This window comes from Symphalangus syndactylus, chromosome 23 (genome assembly GCF_028878055.3).
Source record: "Symphalangus syndactylus isolate Jambi chromosome 23, NHGRI_mSymSyn1-v2.1_pri, whole genome shotgun sequence".
Lineage (NCBI taxonomy): Eukaryota > Metazoa > Chordata > Mammalia > Primates > Hylobatidae > Symphalangus > Symphalangus syndactylus.
The window spans coordinates 21,339,667-21,363,960 of NC_072445.2; the positions used below are offsets into that span (position 1 = coordinate 21,339,667).

Here is a 24,294-nt window from a genome sequence, read left to right on the forward strand (position 1 = left end):
GTGCCATATTTCTTGGATTTCATGTCTTCCTCTGTTTTGGTTCATATTTTAATTTTGCTGGATAACATTATGTAATTTCATATGTGAGAGTTAATTTTCTTGTTGCATGTGTGAAAATGTTATGTTCTATGCTTGCCTGCTGATTTGGCAGAGTACGCAATTAATTTTCTTTCAATACTTCAGTGACTTTTAATTTTTCTTTTTCTAGAATCCAGTATTGCCAGAGAAGTGTTCCAAGATGATTCTCAATCTTTTGTAGATGAAATTTTTATTTCCTGTCATAGAGCTTTCTAGGATCATTTATTGTTATTATGAAATTGCACCGAATATGAATACGTTTTAAAATTTGTTCATTTCATTGGATTCTCACAGATCTGTTTCCATTTGAAGATTGTTTTAGGATTATATTCTTGTATTATTTCATGGTTAATTCCCCATTTTTTTCTCCTTGAATTTCTGTTAATTGGATGTTGGATTGATTGTGCCTTTTCCTTATTTTCATCTTTTTCTTTGTGCCTTTGTTTTACCTATTTTGGAACATTTTGTTGGATTTATCTCTACCTCTTCAAAAAACAGTAAGATACCTTGGAAGACATAAACTTTAAAAACTTTTTAATTTTCTCACTTCCTATTTTATAGCATTCTGTTCTTTTAGAAACTTTACATCTCTTGAGGATATACATTTGTGTGTGTATTTTAACTTTTTAATTTTGAAATAATCACGAAGTTGTAGAAATGTTAGATGTATAGTACAAATAATTTTTTTCCTGACTGCTATCTTTCATCCAAGTATTTTAGTGTGTATTTTTAATAAACCAGGACTATATCACAATACAACCATAACATTTAAGAAATTAACATTGATTTGTAATCTGTATGGACTCATGGCTTATTTTATTCAGTGGGGTATATTCTTTTAATTTCATTATTTTGATGCTCAAAATGTCCTGATTTGGCCAGTAAGAACCGTTTTTATATCACTTCTGTGGGTCAGTTTGATACCATTTCATTTTTTTTTGACAACTTCCTTACTTTCTGGCACAACAAAATGTTCCAGGCTAATCTTATACTTTTCCTGCTTAGCCTTGGAATTGGCCATTTTCCTAAAGAGTCCTGATTCCTTTTAGTAGTAGGTGGTATTTATGAAGTCTTGGCATTTGGCTTGCTCATTACCATTGGAATGTTGCTGGTTTCAGGTCCATTAGTTGGACAGAGCTAGGGTGTATGTGCATATGTGTGTGTGTGTGTGTGTGTGTGTGTGTGTGTTGGATATATGTGTATCTGTATATACATACATGTATACATATATTTATATCTGTTTATTTCTCCATGTTACGTATTGAAAATTGTTAAATTCATGCTGATACTGCTTTATTACAAATCAGTATCACAGGATTGAAAGTAGCTTTTTCCATATACGTTTGTAACTCCTGTCTCTGACATGGAGAAACTTGGCTTCCATTATCCTTCGAATATTTACAATTTGATTAGTCTCCCTGCATGTAACCATTCTCCCATCTCTATTGTTACTCCCCACCCTTGCTTACCCTTTCTCCCAGTAGTGTTTCAGTTTATGATGGGTCTTTCATGATCAACTATTGTTTGCTCATTTTAAGAGTAAATAATAAATGAATAAAAAGCTAACTGGGAACTCTGTTTATGTGGGTAGGAGTTAAGAGTTTTTGTTGTTGTTGTTGTTGTTGTTGTTTTTGAGACAGAGTCTTGCTCTGTCGCAGTGGCACGACCTCGGCTCACTGCAACTTTCGCCTCCCGGGTTCTAGCCATTCTTCTGCCTCAGCCTTCTGAGTAGCTGGGACTACAGGCATGTGCCACCATGCCCGGCTAGTTTTTGTATTTTTAGTAGAGACTGGGTTTCACCATATTGGCCAGGCTGGTCTCGAACTCCTGACCTCAGGTGATCCACCCACCTCAGCCTCCCAAAGTGCTGGGATTACAGGTGTGAGCCACTGCCCCTGCAGGAGTTAAGAATTTTATTTTGGAATTAGCAAGTCAGGAACTGCCCATTGCTTTGGGGACCTCTACATTTCTCAGTATTCATTGCTCTGAGAAACCAGCATTCATCCATAATAGCTGTACTAGTTTCCCTAAGCTATTTTTTATTTTTTTGTAGATTAACCCTTCAGTTTTTTGCCTTGGAAGGAAAATGCCATACTATTTAGCATTTTATCTCATTGAATTATTGTGGTTGATAGAGAGATTGAGTAATTTCCCTATTTTAGCCCTGCATGCATTTCATGTGAGCCTACGTTTTCTGAATTTCTGGTCTTTTTGAGGTCTACAGAGCAGTTTGGTATTTCATTTATAGCTCCCTTAGGTTCTCTAGGCTTCCTCTTCTTGGCTTTATCAGCTGTGCATCCCCTTTCAGACATTTGTTAAAATTTATTGCCGGGTCCCTTATCATGTTGGGATGTTTTCAGCTGCAAATAGAAATCCTGTCTAAAATTTACTTAAAAGTTAAGAAACTACTTCATGTAATGAATCTGAAGGTATTATTATAGTTAAAGGTGGTTAATCTAGCAGTTTGATGAATCCAGCAAAGATCCAGGTTATTTTCATCTTTTTTCTCCTCCATGTTAATTAAGTATCCGCTGTTTTTCTGGTCTCAAGTGGTTATAGCAATTGTGGGCATCAAACACTCATTAAAGAACATCCAGAGTCTGCAGGAGGCCATTCCTTCCTTGGGGTTTTTTTTTTTTTTTTGAGCCGGAGTCTTGCCCTGTCGCCCAAGCTGGTGTGCAGTGGCACAATCTCGGCTCACCGCAACCTCCACCTCCCGGATTCACGCCATTCTCCTGCCTCAGCCTCCTGAGTAGCTGGGACTACAGGCGCCTGCCACCACGCCTGGCTACTTTTTATATTTTTAGTAGAGATGGGGTTTCACCATGTTAGCCAGGATGGTCTTGATCTCCCGACCTTGTGATCCACCCTCCTCGGCCTCCCAAAGTGCTGGGATTACAGGTGTGAGCCACCGAGCCTGGCCCGTGTTTTGTTTTTAAAGTCAAATAAAACCTTCCCAGAAGAAAGTTAGAATTCATTCATCTCAGCTGGGTGTGGTGGCTCACGCCTGTAATCCTAGCACTTTGGGAGGGTGAGGTGGGAGGATCGCCTGAGCCCAGGAGTTTGAGAGCAGGCTGAGTAATATAGCCAGACCCCCTCTCTGTTAAAAAAATAAAAATAAAAAGAATTCCTTCATCTCGTGCTTATTTGAAAACCATTCACTGTGTATGTTTAATTGTATGTGATTAAGGTTGCTATACATAGACTATCTCTAGACCTTTGCCTCTTCGGCAGTTAGATATCCTGGTACCTACTCAACTGTAGTTGGCATTTAAACATAAAGTTTTTCAGCTGACCTGATTGTACTTAGTGTCTGAGAAGTACATACCTAGACTAGTGAATATGTAACTCCCTGGGGCTGAGAGAATCTTCACCTTTTAAAATACAGGGTCTCAAAATACTGAACAAAATTAAGGTTCTGTGAGAAAGGAAGGAGGGGAATGGGCAATGTGGGAATGGCACTCGGTTTAACAAACAACAGTGTCTGGCCATACTCACTTTTTTTTTTTTGGTGGTAGTGGTTGTGACTGTTGTGGTTGTTGGTGTGTGGGTGTGTATTTTCTTTTTAATCAGTCTTGTAGGAGGAAGAAAAGATGAATGGGGATATGGCTAGTCTGCTATCTTGAGCAGGAAAGCTGTTATTTATTTTTAAAAATTGAACCTTGTAAAATATTAAAAATATGCTTATGTGATCCTGTAATCTAAAATCCTGTTATTAAAAGAGGCAAAATAAATACACATTAATCTTCATTTTAGAGTTTGTTTTCTGTTTTTACATACAATGGTAACACAAACTTAGTAGTTTAGACCTATATATATTTATTAGCTAATAGTTTCTGTGGTTTAAGAGTCTGGGCATGGCCAGCTGGATTCTCTTCAAGGTTGCACTGAAGATGTTGGCCAAGGTTGGGTTCACATTTGGGGCTCTACTGGGGAAGGGTCTGCTTCCAAGCTCATGTGTTTGTTCGTATCATTCATTTACTTTTGGGTTGTTGGAGTAAGGGCCTCAGTTTCCTGATGTCAGTCAGAGACCTCCTTAAGTTGCTTGCTTGTGGCCCTCTCTATAGGTTAGCTTACAGCATAGCAGCTTGTGTCTTCAAAGCCATCAAGGGAAAAAGTCTCCTATTAAGATGGGCATTACAGCCTTAAGTAATTACATGCAATTCATTGTCTTTGTCATTATCTTTTTTTTTTATTTGAGTCTGTTGCCCAGGCTAGGCTCACCGATGCCTTGACCTCCTGGGTCAAGCAATGCTCCCAAGTAGCTGGGACTACAGGCGCACACTACCATGTCTGGCAGGTTTTTGCATTTTTGTAGAGACGGGGTTTTGTTGTGTTGCCCCGGCTGGTCTCGAACTCCTGAGTTTTTTTTTTTTGAGATGGAGTCTCACTCTGTCGCCAGCCTGGAATGCAGTGGCGCGTTCTTGGCTCACTGCAACCTCTGCCACCTGGGTTCAAGCGATTCTCCTACCTCAGCCTCCCGAGTAGCTGGGATTATAGGCGCCCACCACCACGCCCGGCTAATTTTTGTATTTTTAGTAGAGACGGGGTTTCACCAAGTTGGCCAGGGTGGTCTCCATCTCTTGACCTCGTGATCTGCCTGCCTCAGCCTCCCAAAGTGCTGAGATTACAGGTGTGAGCCATTGCACCTGGCCTGAACTCCCTGTCTGTCTCGGCCTCCCAAAATGCTGGGATTATAGGAGTGAGACATTATGCCCTGCCATCATATTCTGTTGGTTAGAAGTCAATCACAGGTCACATTGGCAGTCAAAGAGAGAGAATTACGTAAGGACATGAATACGAGGAAGTGGGGATCATGGAGACCACCTCAGAGTCTATCTGCTACAAAGGATATGCATGTGATTGTAAGAGTGTCTGATGGCATGAATTATGCATTATTTTCCTTTTGAGGCTCCCGCTTAATAGCTGTATTGTACTGTATACTAAGGTATTCAAGAAATTTGCTGATGTAGCCAAATATTTAAAGTAATTGAAATAAGCCTTGCTGATGTCTTTGTGGTATTAAATATTGTTGCTAAACAGATTCCTTAGTTTTAAATTTATTAATATAGTTTATAGTATTTTGTGAATTAGATTTTAGACATTTCGTTTTTTCCCCCTTTTTTAGTTGACTATATTGTGGAGTATGACTATGATGCTGTACATGATGATGAATTAACTATTCGAGTTGGAGAAATCATCAGGAATGTGAAAAAGCTACAGGAGGAAGGATGGCTAGAAGGAGAACTAAATGGGAGAAGAGGAATGTTCCCTGACAATTTTGTTAAGGTAAGTATTTTCAGTTAAATTTCTAGCTGTTGCTTCATAGGATTTAATCTTTAAATGTTAAGAAATAGATATACTTTTAAAATTAAAATGTTTTAGGTAAATGTTTTCTTTGTAACATTTAAGAAAATACAGTCCAAGTACCTCTATAATGGATATCATTGTTGCTCTGTGTCCTGCTGGATAGTAATCCTCTATGTATCTGTTTGTGTATATATCCTTGTATATGGTTGTGTGTATCTACCTGATTACTGATTGTTTTAAAATAAATAATAGTTTTCATTTGGGTGGCACTTAGTAATTTATAAAGCAGCCTTGCTGTACATATTCTCATTTGAGCCTACAGTATTCTTGTGGAATAGTTATGACAGATAGTAGCCCTGTTTTAAATATCTTGATATTTAGATTGAGAGGTTAAGTGATTTTGTCTCCTGTTGGTTAGCTAAGACAACAGACTTTGAACTGAAGTCTGGGACAGTTGCCTCACTGGTCTTCTCATTGTATTTTGTTGCTTTTTGAACAACAAAATGCATTTGGTAATACTTTTTGTGTTTCAGCATTATAGCAGTTATCTGCCAAACTGTCTTCTTCCACTACTACCAAACATTCCCTTTTTAGTAAGTATTCTAGTCACTTCTGCCAGAAAACAATCTTTAGGGCTCTTATCAATTACAAACTTATAAAATTCTCAGTAGTTGAGAGAAGAAAAAAAAAGTAAAGCATATCTGTGTATTTACACATCAGTTATAATTGTCTTGTTTTCTATGTATTAGTTTTCTTACATCCAGCTTCATTCCCTGGCCTCATTAGATTATGAGCTCTTCCAGGAAGGTTAGAGTATGTATCTCATTTGCTTGTCCAGCTTGGACAGTAGTTGTTAGCAGAATACCTGCACAGAATGGATACATAGTTAATATTTATTTCTTGAATAAACTTGTGTTTATTTTAGTTGTGGTTTCACCTCCAAGTATGAAAACATGCAGTTGTCTCTCAGTATCCAGGAACCGCCGTGGATACCAAAATACGCAGGTGCTCAGATCTGTTATATAAAATGGCATAGTATTTGCATATAACCTATGCACATTCTCCTATATACTTTAAATAGTCTCTAAGTTAACTTATAATACCTAATACAGTGTAAATGTTATGTAAATAGTTATTATGCAGTATCACAATTGGTGAGTCCGCAGTTGTGGAGCCTGCGGATGTGGAGGGCCGGCTGTATTTTATTCTGCTACAGGGGTACCTTGGAGATATTGCAGGTTCAGTTCCAGACCACCACAATAGAGCAAATGTCACAATAGAGCAGATATCTCAATAAAGTGAGTCACATGAATGTTTTGATTTTTCAGTGATGTAAAAGTTATGTTTACATTATACTGTATTAAGAGTGCAATAGCATTATATTAAAAAAAGCAAGGTGGATTCATTAAAATATTGCTAAAAATTGCTAATGATAATCTGAGCCTTCAGTGAGCCACCATCTTTTTGCTGGTGGAGGATTTTGCCTTGATGTTGATGACTGTTGACTTAGTGGTTGCTGAAGGCTGGGGTGGCTGTGGCAGTTTCTTAAGATGAGACAACAATGAAGTTTGCTGCATCAATTTGCTCATTTAGTGAAAGATTTCCCTGTAGCATGTGACGCTGTTTGATAGCATTTTACTCACAGTAGGTCTTTCAAAATTGTAGTCAGTCCTTTCAAACCCTCCTGCTTTGTCAACTAAGTTTATGTAATATTTTGAATCCTTCATTGTCATTTCAACAATACTCACTGTGTCTTCACCAGGAGTAGATTCCACCTCAAGAAGCCACTTTCTTTGCTCATCCATAGGAAGCAACTCCTCATCTGTTCATATTTTATCACAAGGTTGCAGTAATTCAGTCACATCTTTATGCTTCACTTCTAATTCTAGTTCTCTATTTTCACCACATCTACCGTTAACTTCCCCCACTTAGTCTTGAACCCTTCAAAGTCATCCTTTAGGGTTGTGATCTATTTCTTCCAAACTCCCATTAATGTTGATATTTTTACCTCCTCTCACAAATCACAGATGTTATTAATGGCATCTGAATGGTGACTCTAGAAACCTTTCCAGAAGGTTTTCAATTTACTTTGCCCAGATTGAGCAGAAGAATCACTGTCTATGGCAGTGATAGCCTTACAAAATGTGGGCTGGAGTTTAGTGGGGTGATCTTGGCTCACTGCAACCTCTGCCTCCCAGGTTCAAGCGATTCTCCTCACCTCCCCAGTTCAAGCGATTCTCGTCGCCTCCCCTCGGATTACAGGCTCCCACCACCACGCCCAGCTAATTGTTTGTATTTTCAGTAGAGATGGGCTTTCAATATGTTGGCCAGACTGGTCTCAAACTCCTGACCTCGTGATCTGCCCGCCTCGGCCTCAGAAAGTGCAGGGATTACAGGTGTGAGCCACTGTGCCTGGCCAAAATGTATTTCTTAAATAAGAATACTTGAAAGTTGAAATACTCCTTGATCAATGGGCTGCAAAATGGATATTACGTTAGCAGGCATGAAAACAACATTCATCTTCTTGTACATTTCCAACAGAGCTCCTGGGTGATCAGATGCATCATCAATATGCATTAGTATTTTCAAAAGAATCTTTCTGCAGTAGGTCTCAACAGTGGGCGTAAATTACTCAATAAACCATGCTGTAAATAGATGTGCTGTCATCTAGGCTTTGGTTTTCCATTTATAGAGCATAGGCAGAATAGATGTAGCATAATTCTTAAGGACCCTAGGATTCTCAGAATGGTGAGTATGGAATGACTTCCACTTAAATTAACAGCTGCACTAGCCCCTAGCAAGAGAGTGAGCCTGTCCTTTGAAGCCTTGAAGCTAGGCTTTGACTTCTACTTATGAAAGTCCTAGGTGGTACCTTTTTCCAATAGAAGGTTTCATCTCCATTGAAAATCTGTTTAGCATAGCCATCTTCATCAGTGATCTTAGCTAGATCTTCTGATTAACTTGTTGCAGCTTCTCTGTCAGCACTAGCTGCTTCATCTTGCACTTTTATGTTATAGAAATGGCTTCTTTCCTTGAACCTTATGAGCCAACCTCTGCTAGCTTCAAACATTTCTTCTGCAACTTCCTGACCTCTCTGCATTCAGTGAGTTGAAGAGAATTAGGGGCTTGCTCTAGATTAGGCTTTAGCTTAAGGAAAATTTGTGGCTGGTTTGATCTTCTATCTAATGACTCAAACTTTCTTTCTTTCTTTTTTGGGACGGAGTCTTGCTCTGTTGCTCAGGGTGGAGTGCAATGGCACAATCTTGGCTCACTGCAACCTCTGCCTCCCAGGTTCAAGTGATTCTCCTGCCCAGTCTCCTGAGTAGCCAGGATTACAGGGGCCTTCCACCATGCCCAGCTAATTTTTGTTTTTGTAGTAGAGATGGAGTTTCACCATGTTGACCAAGCTGGTCTTGAACTCCTGACCTCAGGTGATCCTCTTGCCTCAGCCTCCCAAAGTGCTGGGATTACAGGTGTGAGCCTGGCCTCAAACTTTCTTCATATCAGCAATAAGACTGTTTTACTTTCTTATCATTCGTGTGTTCACTGGAGTAGCACTTTTAATTTCCTTCAAGAACTTTGTATTTGCAACTTGGCTGTTTGGTGCAAGGGCTTAGCTTTTGGCCTATCTCAGCTTTCAACATTACTTCCTCACTAAACTTAGTCATTTCTAGCTTTTGATTTAAGTCAGAGATGTGTGATTCTTCCTTTCACTTGAATACTAGAGGCTGTTGAGGGTTATTAATTAGTCTGATTTCAGTATTATTGTGTCTCAGGGAATAGGGAGCCCTGAGGAGCGGGAAAGGGTAGGAAATGACCAGTTGGTGGAACAGTTAGAAGACACACAATATTTATTAAATTTGCTGTCTTACAAGGGCGCAGTTTGAGATACCTCAAAACAATGAAAATGGTAGCATTAAAGATCACTAATCACAGATCACCATAACAGATATAGTGAAGAAGTTTGAAATATTGCAAGAATGACAAAAATGTAATACAGAGGCACAAAGGGAACACATGCTGTTGGAAAAACGGCATTGATGGGCTTGCTTGACACAGTGTTGCACAGACCTTCAATTTGTAAAAAAAAAAAAAAAAAAAAAAATTCAGTTATCTGTGATGTGCAATGAAGCTAAGTGCAGTGAAACGAGGTATGCCTGTAACTGTTTTCAGAGGTGAAGTAACTACACTTTATATTTTATCTCTTGAAACAACAGAGAGAGGCTATAGCAGGGAATTGAATATTTAGAGCAAGATCACTTTATTTTTTGTTTTATGAATTTACTTCTTTTTTTGATCTATAATAGATTGTCATGCAGATACCATGGAAACTGAAGTCAGAATAACTGGATTTAAATGCAGTCAAGTTCCAGCTTTGCCCTTTGCTGGCAGTGTGGTATTAGACAAATCACAAATTTCCCTGTTTTCTCCACTTTAAAGTGGTATTTTGACGGACTACAGTAAGAAGGGCTCTAGTACATTTTTTTTTTAAAGAAAAATGGCTTTTTAGAGAAAATTTATTGCAGTTACAGAAGACCGATTTCAAAAATAAGTTAAAAGTTAAATACAAAGCATTTATATAGTTCTCTTGAGTGTATGCTAATGTATATTTCTACTATTAGGAATGATTTATCATGGAACTTCATTTTGAAATACATTTTTCTTTCCTGTTTCAGTATAACTAATACTAGAAGTTAAATTTAATGAAATGCCTGCTAGCAGAGTATATAGTTTATGAGTATGGTAGGTAATAGAGAAAAGTTTAATCTGGGATTAAAAATTAACCACAGGTTACTAGATTATAGTCAGAGACAGCAGTATGAATTTATGTTTAGTTAAAACATGTAGAAGTAGATACAGGAGTAGTTTTGTGTATATATATGTGTGTGTGTTTATATATGTGGGTTAGTGTGCATACACAAATATATGTACTCCTCAGCTCGTATTGCTGGGAGGGCCTAGAAGCAGTGATACCTCAGTAGCTGTGAGTACATCCAATGCCCAGATCTTGATTTCCAAATACCATTCTCTAATAAAAGGAAGGGCTCCTTGGAGAAATGACTGATTCTAGTGTTTGGGGTAATGAAGATAGAAGATAAGCCTAGAGCGTGTTGTGGTGGCAGAAAATTAACTGGTTAAAAAAACAAAAGGTGGGCCTGTGTTGAAGGGACTTAGAACCCAACCTGGGGAGCTCCCAACATCTAGAGCTGGAACAGTTTGAGCAGCACAATAATCTAGTATTTGATTTTTATGTAGAATACAGCATAAGTATATATGAGTTAATACTGATATAAACAAATGGTTGAATAAATAAACGGGAGAAGGGATAAATTGAAACAAAAATTCCAAGTGATAATTCTAAATACTTATTTCCTTTTCCGCACACCCTCCTCTCTCCCTTCCAGAAGCTTTCCTCAGGTGTGGAATAGACTAAAGAATAGATGGGGCCGGGCACGGTGGCTCATGCCTGTAATCCCAGCACTTTGGGAGGCCGAGGTGGGCAGATTACGAGGTCAAGAGATCAAGACCATCCTGGCCAACATGGTGAAACCCTGTCTCTACTAAAAATACAAAAATTAGCTGGGCATGGTGGCGTGCACCTGTAGTCCCAGCTACTCAGGAGGCTGAGGCAGGAGAATTGCTTGAACCTGGGAGGTGGAGGTTGCAATGAGCTGAGATCGCACCACTGCACCCCAGCCTGGTGACAGAGTGAGACTCTGTGTCTCAAAAAAAAAAAAAAAAAAAAAAAAGGAATACATGGACAGGGAAAAATAGTAACATAGTAGCTTTTAGTGGAGAAACTTTGCAAATACTGCCTTTACCAAGTGATCCAGGTTAATGTCACCAGTGATAGGTTACGTTGATACCGTGTATTCCCTTCACCTCTGTGGTATTCTTCCCCAAAGTCCATGATCCTGGCTGGGGAAAACCTCAGACAAACTAAATTGAGAGACATTCTACAAAATACCTGACCACTACTCTTCAAAAATGTCAAGGTCATGAAAAACAAGGAAAGACTGAGAAACTGACATTGACTAGAAGAGGCAAAGGAGACATAATAACCAAATACATTTTGGTTTCCTGGATTGGATTCTGGAACAGAAAAAGGACATTAGTGGAAAAATTGATTAAATCCATATACAGTTAGTTTAATAATAATGTACCAGTGTTAATTTCTCAGTTTTGAAGTGGAATGTGGTTATACATGCTGTTAACATTAGGCAAAACTGAATTAAGAGTGTGGGAACTTTCTACTACTTTGTAACTCTTCTGTAAATCTTTTTATTCCAAAGCAAAACTTCTATTAAAAAAAAATTACCCGTAGGTAATCAACAGCAATGGATAGTACACAAATTAATAAGGTAGTTGGCTTTATCACTTCAGATGTGTATGTTAAAATTCAGGGGAAAGCTGTAATTTAAAATTCACTGTCCATTTGAAAATAAGCTTCCTATTGGGCCATTAAGGTGCATGTTCATCCTGGCTAACACAGTGAAACCTCGTCTCTACTAAAATACAAAAAATTGGCTGGGGGCAGTGGCTCACGCTTGTAATCCCAGCACTTTGGGAGGCTGAGGTGGGCGGATCATGAAGTCAGGAGATTGAGACCATCCTGGCTAACACGGAGAAACCCCGTCTTTACTAAAAATACAAAAAATTAGCCGGGTGTAGTGGCAGGTGCCTGTAGTCCCAGCTACTCAGGAGGCTGAGGCAGGAGAATGGCATGAACCCGGGAGGCGGAGCTTGCAATGAGCTGAGATCGCGCCACTGCACTCCAGCCTTGGCAACAGAGCGAGACTCCGTCTGAAAAAAAAATATATATATATAAAATAAAATACAAAAAATTAGCCGGGAGTGGTGACACGCGTCTGTAGTCCCAGCCACCCAGGAGGCTGAGGCAGGAGAATTGCTTGAACATGGGAGGCAGAGGTTGCAGTGAGCCAAGATCGCACCACTGCACTCCAGCCTGGGTTGCAGAACGAGACTCCGTCTCAAAAAAAAAAAAAAAAACAAACACAAAAAGGTGCATGTTATTTTGTAAATCTGTGAATATGGAGTGTGGATGGTGGTACTAGGCTTCTTGTAAAAAAAAACTCATGTCCCTGTTACTAATTTAGATAGCTATACTGAATAACAATGGTAGTCAAATTGGGCTGGAAGATGAGTAGAAATGCCAAATCGTTTTTGTGGCTTATTATGAAAAACTTTAGACATCGTAAGTTTTGTGACAAACTTATGCCCATTTCATTTTCCCTTTGCAGTGTGTTTGTCTTCCAGTTTTAAAAGTATTTTACAAAGGATATTGAACATAAGGATCTATGAACTTAATGTACAGAATGTTATTATTTTGCCATCTTGCTTCAGTGTTACTTTTTAATAAAGAGAACATTACAGATGAAGTTGAGTTCTCATCACCTCCTTCTCATTTCTCTTCCTTTGCAGGACCACCTGTGTTCTTAAGTTGTATGTATCTTTTAGTCCATAGTTTTACACCTATTTGCCTGTGCATCAACAAATAGTATTTTGTGTGATTTAGATACTTACATAATTGTTTCACATTGCACCTTTTCTTTATATTTAATGTGAGATTTTCAACATGGATACATAATGTGGTTGCATCTGTTACAAATGGGTTTTATAACACTAGCTTATAGGTAATTAGTAGAGAGAAATGATGTCAGGACAATGAGAAAGTGTGTTAGTTTATTTTCTAGGTAAGAAGAGCTGTAATAAAGATTGTAGGATTATGATTTCACCAAGAAAAGGGAAGCAGCTTGGAGTTCTTTTGAATCTGAATACTTTTTTTTTTTTTTTTAAAGTAACCATCTGTATCTCTAAGGGTATCTTCCTCAAAGTTTACAGTTCTGGCACTGAGGGCTCTTAAATCCTGGTGCTCACCTTCACTGTCTCAGCATCCATAAGCCAAGCAACATTCCCACTTAATTGTTCTTCGTTTTACATTTTTAATAGCTACTGAAGAATTCTTCAGTCATGACTGCTTGGGCAGTCTAAGTTATTGCCTATCTATGTAGGTTCTAGTTATTATTTGTTTTCGTTTATAGTGTTGAGATCCCAAACTGCACAGGTTTATGCATAAGTTTAGAGTGGTCTGCAAACTCTATTTTTTATATAGTCACTGGTATTTTTAGTGTTTGATTTTGAAGTTTTCACATAATAAGTGGTATTTTAGTGTTTTTTTTCTCCCAGAATGCAAGGTGTTTAAGACTACACATACAGTATTATAGGAGAGACACCTTTACTACCGGTTACTTTCTAATCTCTGCATAGTATTCCATTGTCCGGCTAAGTATTACATATTTTTTGGATATTTAGGACTGTTTTTCAATTTTTAGCTATTAAGAAATTTTTAGCTATTGGAACTTCAGTAAACATCTTTTTTGGGGTATGTGTACAGCTGAAGATTTGCTGACTCCTAGGGTGTGCACATGTTCAACTATACTAGATGTTGTCTGATTTCTCTCTCAAGTAATTATACCAATTTAAAAACATCTGATACCATCAGACTTTTAAAAAAAAATTTTTTTTGAGGGGGCTGACCTTACAGATGTACAGTAGTATCCACCATGTTGTGGTGTTTCACTTTCATGATTACTAGTGAAGCTAGGCATCTTTTCACATTTCAGTTCCTTGTGTACAGCTTGTTCAGGATATTTCTTCTATTTTTCCTTTGAGTTCTTTTTCATATTCTAGTTAATTTCTAGTAGTTCTTAATGTATTTTAACCACTAGACTTTTGTCTTCCTTCTGTTTATGTGTCTTTTATTCCTCGTAAATGCTTTTTGTGACTTGTCTAAGTATAAACAACTTTACTATTGTAAAATTTTCATTTTTAGTATGTCATCAATCTTTTTTGTGTTTAGTATGATTAAATGTTTTTCACTTGGAAAGATATGAATAGTCTACTTCATTGATTTTTTTTTTAAGTCATTTCATTTTTATTTTGTAGCTACAAATCATAGACTATACCTCATTAATTTGTTATGTTTAAGAAGTAAGCTAAAACTGAGGAGAAACCAGGCTAACTTAGCAGATATTACTACATTCTTAACTTCAGTGTTTTAGACTAAAGTAGAGAATAAAGATTTATTTGCGGGTGTAACTTTGATTCAGTATCAATGTCCCGGCTAGTTCATATTTGGCACTTGGTCATTGGAGTTGCTACTTTGTAATTGAGATAAAACAAAATAAACACATTCCAGTAAACAAATGCTTAGTTGACGATGACATATTTTGGGGTGTGGTGAGAAGAATCTTTCCCACAATTTATTTTATTGGGGGAAATAACAGTGTAAAACAGGATAAATCGTAATGCCTTACATGACTGAATGGCAGACGTGTGATAAGATGATAGGTGCTACAGAATCTTTGAAAAAATATCTTCCAGAAAGAGGATTAAAAGTAAAACTAGGCTAGGCACAGTGGCTCACACCTGTAATCCTAGCCTTTTGGGAGGCCGAGGTAGGTGGATCATCTGAGGTCAGGAGTTGGTGACCAGCCTGGCCAACATGGTGGAGCCCAGTCTCTACTAAAAATACAAAAATTAGCCAGGAATGGTGGCACACACCGGCAATCCCAGCTACTCGGGGGGCTGAGGCAGGAGAATTGCTTAAACCCAGGAGGTGGAGGTTGCAGTGAGCCAAGATCACACCACTGCACTCCAGCCTGGGTGACAGAGTGAGACTCCGTCTTAAAAAAAAAAAAAAAAATAGTAACACTGAATTGGTCCTTAAGGTAGAAGGTTATAGGAGTAGTGAATGCATTGTAGGTCTGGCAAAGGTATTAGATAATTTATGGTAAAAAGATAATTAGGCAGACTACTTTGGCTGAATGAAAGTTTTCATATGGAGGAGTAATGGGATTTAAGACTAAAAGCATAGGTTAAAGTAGGGGGTACAGTATATTTTGAAGATAGCTTAAAGATATTTAAAACTATTTAATAAATTAATCTGAATGAGAAGGAAAGGTTTTCCAGAAGAGAGAGTTGGGGCTATAAAGTATAACAGAGATCAGAGTGCTACATTGAGAGTGGAGATGAACGGATAGATAATAGGCTAATAACACTTTATATCTCTGTGAATACTTTGCATATTCACATATGTTATCTCACTTTATTCTCATGTCTTTGAAAATTAGGTATAGGGAATGTGTCAGATTACCAAAGTCTTGCTGGTAATATGGGCTAAAGACTTGATAGTAGTTAACTCTATGACAGGCCAATGCCAGGGCTCTTTTTAGATGAAGAAATGCATCTATGGTATGTGCTAGTTATTAGAGAAATGGATCATTCTGTAACATCCTGTGCTTTTGAGGCTGTAAGGGCAGGTGATATAAATCCTAGTCATTGAAATTTTCCAGTAGCATCAGCATAGTTGAAAGATCTTAGCACTATAAAATTACAAGTGCTTTTGATCACTTTTAGAATTGACCCTGGAAAAGGAAAAAAAATCAAACTGTTTTCTCAAATTACAATTTGGTGGAAGTAAATTTTTTCTGTTTACACTCAAGAAATTTCAGAAGAAAGACATTTGACATAAAGGAATTTCAAAGACTAAAGATGGAATGCAAAATATGTGGGAAAAAAAGTAAAAATACAAGTAATTAGAAAATGAAGCTCAGCTTGAAATGCATAGGTTTCTAGATAACTTTGTAAAATGGATTTAATCATTGTGTTCTGCCTCTATCCCTGGAAATTTTGCTGAAAACCAAGATTTTATTACACAGTTTAAGGAAATTAGGAAGTTCATTTTGTAAGTCAGGATAGTTTACATTGTGGTACCATCAAGATCTCAGTGGTGGCATAGCACAAGGAAAGACTACATCCTTTCATGCAAAGTTTGTTTGCTAGCCAAGTCTCTGTGCTGCTTTTCATGTGGCGGCACAACCGTCTGGGCTGGTTTAATCTTGTGGCAAGTCCCTGTCAATTTGTGCTTTTGTAATTTTTGAGGACAGAGCAACAGAGCATAGAAAATCACGTTCCAGTTTTAAATGCTTCCCTGTGGAAGTGGTACATATTACTTTTGCATTTCATTGGCCATAGCAATGATGTGGTCATGTGTACCATCGAAGGGGCAGAAAAATATGATCTTGCTTTATATGCAAAAGAGGAGTAGAACTAGAGCATTAGTAATGCCTATCACACCAAGTGTATGTGTTGACTGGTACTCATGAAGGTCTTTTCATGATGTGCAATGGATGCTTTGTTTACTTGATTTTATAGCTTCTGGATTGAGAGAAGATCCTGAATTGGTTAGAATTGGGCAGTAATACTGGAACAGAAAGTTAGAGATGACACCAGATAAAATAAATTTTCCCATTTATATACTTACCATTTTTTTTTCAGTGTGAGTGACAATGATGTTTTAGTTTGCTTATGAAAAGTTAGAAAACAGGACAGTGGAGGCTGAGATTTTTAGTTTCAGAGTAATTGAGATATAAATAGGAAAGTCATGGACAATCAACTGTTATTCTTTATTAAAGTTAGATCATAGCATATGATTTCATATTTAGTGCAGCACTTCAGTGTATATCAATTCTGTAGTTTTTTATTTCTGCCAATATGAATTAGTTGCTGATAGTTGTCCCCTCCAAATCTCATGTTGAAATGTGTTTCCTAATATGGGAGGTGGGGCCTGGTGGGAGGTGATTGACCCATGGGTGTGGATCTGTCATGAATAATTTAGCGCCATGCCCTTGGTAATAAATGAATTCTCACCCAGTTCACTTGGGATCTGGTTATTTAAAAGAATTTGGAACCTCCCTCCTCTTTCTCTTGTTCCTGCTCTCATTATGTGATGTGCCTGCTCCCCTTTCTTCTTCTGCCATGATTGGAAGCTACCTCAGGCCCTCACCAGAAAGAAATGCTGGAGCCATGCTCGTATAGCTTGCAGAGCTGTGAGCCAATTAAACCTTTTTTTTTTTTTTTTTTTTTTTTTTTTTGGGAGGCAGTTTCTTACTGTGTCACTCAGGCTGGAGTGCAGTGGTGTAGTCACAGTTCACTGCAGCCTCGACTTTCTGGGCTCAAGAGATCCTCTCACCTCAGCCTGACAAATAGCTGCAACTACAGGTGTGTGCCACCATGCCTGGCCAATGTTTTTTCTGTTTTTTTGTGGAGATAGGGTTTGCCACGTTGCCCAGGCTGGTCTTGAACTCCTGGGCTCAGGTGATATGCCTGCCTTGACCTCCCAAAGTGCTGGGATTGCAGGCGTAAGCCACCGCGCCTGGCCCTAAACCTCTTTTTAAAATAAATTACCCAGCCTCGGATACTTCTTTATAGCAACAGAGGAACAGACTAATAACAGTTGCCAAGTCTTCATGATACTTCTTTATCATCTTTTAGATCTTTTGATGGATATGGACAATCTGGTATATAGTTTAGGTATTTAGACTTTGGAGCCTGGCAGACTTTTGTCTCCCTGGATAAGTTATTTAGTATTTATGAGATTTTTACTACTACCTCTATCTGCTGAAAAAAGGGATATTAATAGTATTTATCTTACAGTGTCATGAGTGTCCAATGAGATGATGCATTAAGCATTTAGTCTAGTAGACTTCGCTTACTAAATTTAATGTGTTGTGATCAGCATTTTACATAAATAAGATGGATTGGAGTGAAGTTGAATAGAAAATGTCAGTTTATCCACCTAGGTAGAATGGTTAAATATTGTTTTGTAAAACTTTTGTGTCAGGTGTTGTTGGGGGAGGTTCTGAGTGTGTGTGTCTTTAAGTGTGTTTATGGCTATATATACTGGGGTTGTTACAAAGGTTTTCCCCCCTTTATTCTGAGGAAAATGGGAGACTTCAAAGAGATCAGTGAGATGATCAGATTTGAATTTAAAAAATCAGAATACTGAGTTATGATTTACAGAAAAGAATACACCCATTTTAAAGTGTATTTCTGAGTTTTGACAAAAGTATATACCTATGCAGCTAGCATAACAAAAATATTAGAACATTCATTATCTGCAAAAGTTTGTGTTCTATTGCATTTATGCCTTGCAAGCTAGTGGCAACCACTGATATGCTTTTTGTCACTCTAGATTAGTTTTGCTTTTACAATAATTTAGTATAATTAATAATGATTGTCTTTTTTGTGTCTGCTCTCCTTTGCTAAGAAGCATCCCATTTTATGTATACCACAGTGTTCATCCTCTTTTTACCTGTTGATGGATATTTACATTGTTTTCAATTTCTGGATATTGGGGTAAAGCTGTCATAAACATTGATATATGCCTCTTTGTGTGAACGTATATTTTCATTTCTTTTGAGTAATACTTGGGAGTGGGACTGCTGGGGTATATAAGAAACTGCAAAACTGTATTCTGAAGTGATTGTCCCATTTCACATTTCACATTTCCATCAGCAATGTATGAATGTTCTAGTTCATGTACATCTTTTTAAAAATCAACCACATGTCCCTTTTTGCAATTGTTGTGACAGGCTTTTCAGTTTTATTTAGATAATGGGTCTCTTCAGTATTCCTGAAAAGAGTATGAATTCCCCAGGTACCCTGTGTTGTGGTATTTTTTAGGAAGAGACGCGGTAGTATTGTGGCATATCCCTCCCTACACTCTGCCTCTTGGTGTTCCAATTCAGTTGTTTTATTCTTATCTATTTGCCACTCATTTATTTATTCAGGTATTTACTGAGATTCCTTGCGCTAGGAGTTTTTATAGGTGGCAAGATCACAACTGTGAATAACACAGATAACTTCACTCTTTTTTAATGAGTTCATATTCTAATGGTGGGGCAGACAAATATGCAAAAGAATAAACGAATAAGATAAAGTTAATTTTTGATAGGCATAAGCACTTTGAACAAAAGTGCTTGGGGAGGTGGAAAATGACATTGATAAGTTGGGTGGTCTAGAATAACATCTCTGACAAGATTTGGCCAGTAAAACACAGGAGAATGCAGAGTAGATAAGGAATGAATTCCCTTTGAGAAGGATCCCTGAAATTAGAGAAAGTAGGCTGCATGTAATGGTTTGGGTTTCCAGCTACACTACTAGAGCTACTTCAGGAAGAAGATAGTTTGGCATTGTGACAGGAGTACGGCCTTTGGAATCAGGATGTGCAGACCTCTGTTTGACGTCTTTTGATCACCGTGCCCTTGCCACTATATCCACACAAGTACCTGTTGTGTGTTCTTTCTGAAGATGCTTCACCCTAGAGCATGAATTTCTTCCTGTGTCAGTGCAGGGAATCTCACCTGTTAGGATTGTTTGGTAGCAATTAGATTTTGTATGTATATTCCTTGTATGTAGATATATAGTGGAATTTATTATTTCATCCTGTTATTTTCTTGCTCAAGAACTGCCCATTCATATCTGAAAGGAGAAATTGGAGAAGAAAATCACCTAAATTATAAAATTAGTCAACAAATTTTTTTGAATGCCTATAATATGGCAGGCACTGTTAAGTATTAACAATGAAATAGGGAAAAAGGCAGAACTTTTCTAATTGCCCTTTTAAAAGAAGTTAGTAGTTTTCAAGGAAGGAGAAAAATAAAGAGGAAAATAGTTAAAATGAGAAAATGTGGAACTAGCAGTTAGCTTGATTAGTCTATTTGCTTAAACTAGATAGTAAAGATTTTAGTGTGTTAGGATTTGAGTATAAGTTCTAACTTCTTGGGGCAAAACAAATTTTGTTAGGTTTTTTCTGTGGAACTAAAGTCTTGTATTTAGAAAAATGACCTGTGGAAGTGATCTTTTTTTTTGTTGAGTCCTTTGGAATGGAAAAAAGGTAGTTCATTTTAGGTAAGGGGCTAAATTGACTGTGGAAAGTTGTTTCAGTTACTGAGACTGGGGATAAAGCAGACATCTCTGGGGCCTCGTTATTAAAAGCTGAAGATTTGTGTTCAAGTCCTGGTAGAAGTATTAGTGGTAAAAATATTTATAACAGTCAATATTGGTTGAGGACTTGGATCTAAATATAAGCTTTATTTTCCTGAAGAGGAAACCTGTGCTGAAAAAAGTAAAATGAGTCGAGCCAAAGTCCAGTGCCTCACTTGGTCTCTGTTGACAGTTGTGGGGAGGGGCTCCCCACTGTGTTTCCACTGATACCCGCCTTGGCTGGAGAGGCAGATGTACTTCATTAGTGCTGTCCATATGGCCTCCACTGACAGCAGGGGGAAGGAAGGTGTGGTTTGTTTTCACCTAGTGTGGAGGAAAGTCCCGGCTGTATACTTGGCCTTTTCTGGTAACCATGCCACTGGTGGGTGGTGGTTGGGGGCGAAAATGGGGTCTATGGTGGTGATTGGGGTGCCTTATTACAGCCTGATAAGGGTGGAAGTCTAGGTTCCCTACTTGGTCATTGCTACCATGGGTAGGACTGGTGCTACAGTTTTGTTTTTGTTTTTTTTTTGTCCCTGTGGTGTTTGACTGTGGCAGAGTGGTTATTGTCTAAGAGCTCTCTGTCTTGCCAGTCTGCCTGTTTTCCTGGTCATTTGGCTAGGGCTAGCACTAGTGGGCTTTTCTTGAGTTTTGTTTTCTTCTTCTCTGCTTACATTGGCATTTCTGTGTTGCAGACTTCTCCAGTACCTAGCCTGGGATACAGGCAAAAAGAATATTAGTGAACTCACTGCTATGTTGTTCCTCAGATTCTGAGGAACTTGCTCAGTTCCTGTCCCTGGCTGGTCTGCCTTCTTTTCAAAATTTAATTATTTATTTATTTTTTACATATATAAGGTCCAGAGCTTTAAACTATATTTAGCAGGAAGAATAGGGAAACACCTACTCTGTCTTTCTGTAAGGGAAAATCTAGATGGTGATGCTTGTAATGCACATCCATAACAGTTGCTTATCTTGCTCCTAAGTAAGGTTTTTACTCAGTCTAAATACTCATAATTATAAAAGTTCTTTTCTATCAGAAATGGCATAGTAGACCAGGCATGGTGGCTCACACCTGTAATCCCAGCGTTTTGGAAGGTCGAGGCGGGCAGATAGCCTCAGGTCAGGAGTTTGAGACCAGCTTTGCCAACATGGTGAAACCCTGTCTCTACTAAATATACAAAAATTAGCTGGGCGTGGTGGCAGGTGCCTGTAATTCCAGCTACTCGGGAGGCTGAGGCAGGAGAATTGCTTGAACCTGGGAGGTGGAGGTTGCAGTGAGCCGAAATCGCACCACTGCACTCCAGCCTGTGTTGCAGAGTGAGACTCCATCTCAAAAAAAAGAAATGGCATAGTAATAGCTGTTTTTAAGCTATTGTTATTAAGCTAGTGTTTGGAAAAGTTTATTAGTTGCCATTAAAAAAAGAATAGATTTGCATTCAGCAAAAAGGTAATAAACATAGTTGATACCCTTTAAGTTATGACTTGCTTCTGAAGGTTAAGATAACACATGAGATTTAAGATAACTCTCAGGCCTGTAATCCCAGCACTTTGGGAGGCCGAGGCAGGCAGATCACCTGAGTTTTGGAATTCCAGACCAGCCTGACCAACATGGAGAAACCTGGTCTCTACTAAAAATACAAAATTAGCTGGGCGTGGTGGTGCATGCCTGTAATCCCAGCTATTTGGGAGGCTGAGGCAGGAGAATTGCTTGAACCTGGGAGGCAGAGGTTGCAGTGAGCCGAGATCACGCCATTGCACTCCAGCCTGGGCAACAAGAGCGAAACTGTGTCAAAAAAAAAAAAAAAAAAGAAAGATAACCTAACAGAGCAAGTGACTAATTGGAGACATTGAATAATTATTGGTGGACTCTGTTCACTGCTGAGTTTCATATAAAAGGGTGCAGAGTCTGATCACCTGAGGAGGCTGGGGAGGAGCAGGCAAGGAGGAATACTTAGAAGGTGCATTTGGTAGTGAATTTTACAAGCGCCAGAGCACAGTCATGGAAAAAGCAGAGAAATATCAGCGGAATGATATCAAAAGAGAAGGTTAACAAAGTATTTTTATTCGCTGTACTTAAAAGAGTATTAGCAAGACAGTATTTGTTGATAAGGGGATTCAATCTGTGAACAGTGAAGCAGTTTGTTTTTGTGAGCTTTGTAGTGATCCTGGAGGTGGTACTACTTACTGTACAACCTGCTACTGTTAAAATGTTTTTATTTTGCTGCTTTAAAAATTAAGTGGTATGTTAACAGAAGATGTCTCAGGTGCTGGTAAGTGAACTGCTGTTACTTATATTTTTAAATTTAAAATGAAATTTTGATCCCTTTTGAAGACTTTCTTGACCTTGATATAAAGTGTTTTAGACTTTTTGATATAGTCAGGAAGAAGAAAACAAAAATTACCCAGTAAGTTTTTCGGGAAGCTGACAAATGAATAAAAATCACTCAGATGTTTTTTCTTGGTTTCAACCTAAATTTATAGCATTTTTTTCTCTTCATTTAGAATAAGGATTTTTAAAAAATTAGTTTGAAAAAGTATCTTTTATTTAAAAATGTTTATTTTCAGTTTATTTGCAGATTTCCATAGTAAATATAATGTAAATTATATTTACATTAAATCTTTAAATATAATTAAAATCTTTTTTAAAGCTACTTGAAAAATTAGCAATATGAAGAGTAAGATAATCTGATGTATATATATGGCTACTTTGGAAAGTCTCATTGATTTAAAAAAGAACACATTCTTTTTTTAGAAGGATGCTGATTTAGTTTTTGACTGTTGTTATTCCGGTTTTCATAAGAAGAAATATTTAAGTAAAGGAAATGACAATTTGGTGTTATGTGGTGTTTAGTTTTAAAAATCTTTTACTTTATGAAACTATTAGATCTTTTGGAGGGATCTCAGTGATGTTTTCCAGTATTTATAGAAATGTATTGGCGACTTTAATAGAACAATTCAAGAGCTAGCTTTGTAATAGTTCATTCAGAGAACATTTTGATGTTTGATTTACTTTCATTAATTGGAGACAGATTAAGAGAGAAAACCTTGCAGATATTGGAATATTAAATGGAAGACAAGTTTACTTGCTAATTGGGAATTGTAATGAAAATGGTAGATGTTAATTAGCTTGACTGTAGTAATCATTTCACTATCTACACATATGTCAAAAGATGTTGTATACCTTAAGTATATGCAATTTTTATTTAGAGGAAAGAACAGATCTCGATTTCCATTTGTGTTGAATATGTTGCTTAAGCAAGAAATAAATCTTCATTGAAAATAAGTAAGAATAAAAATAAAATACGGTTGAAAGAATGCCAAAGTTGTGTATAGTTATTGATGATACATCATAGTATGTTTTCTGTTACTGTTAAAGCATTGACTATTTTACACACATATTAAGAGTAATTCATTCTGTGACTTGAGTTATTTTAGATAATACTATTCTGAATTTCACATAGACTGTATTCAGTGAGTTGGAGAAATACTTTATACAGGTGATACTAGAAAATATATATAAGGATTTACATTTGATAAAGTGTACTCACATAGCATATGTGTCTTTTTCCAAATGCCCTATAACAATGTGACATAACACTGTTATTTGTAGGTACACCAAATCTTTTATTTTATTTTAAATTACAGACATAATATATGTCGAAACAAAAGTCAAAGCAATATAGAAGTATCCATTGTGAAAAATACCTTTCTTTCTTTATAACCCTCCCTCAGCTTTCTTCCATGTTTAGAAATTTGGTAGATAGCTTTAAAGACTGTTTCCTATAAAACAAATATTTTTCCGGGCGCGGTGGCTCACGCTTGTAATCCCAGCACTTTGGGAGGCCGAGGCGGGCGGATCACGAGGTCAGGAGATCGAGACCACGGTGAAACCCCGTCTCTACTAAAAATACAAAAATATTAGCCGGGCGTAGTGGCAGGCGCCTGTAGTCCCAGCTACTCGGAGAGGCTGAGGCAGGAGAATGGCGTGAACCCGGGAGGTGGAGCTTGCAGTGAGCCGAGATTGCGCCACTGCACTCCAGCCTGGGCGACAGAGCA

General features: G+C 37.8%; 1 protein-coding gene across 2 annotated transcripts in view; it reads left to right on the top strand.

Moving 5' to 3' along the window:
* The window catches only part of CD2AP (CD2 associated protein), a 163,115-nt gene that overhangs the window by 21,546 nt on the left and 117,275 nt on the right, over positions 1-24,294 (top strand). For both annotated transcript variants that reach the window (XM_055264843.2, XM_055264844.2), the window contains exon 2: positions 5,207-5,367. In XM_055264843.2, coding sequence (XP_055120818.1) covers positions 5,207-5,367 — 161 coding nt within the window. The remainder of the gene's footprint in view (positions 1-5,206; positions 5,368-24,294) is intronic.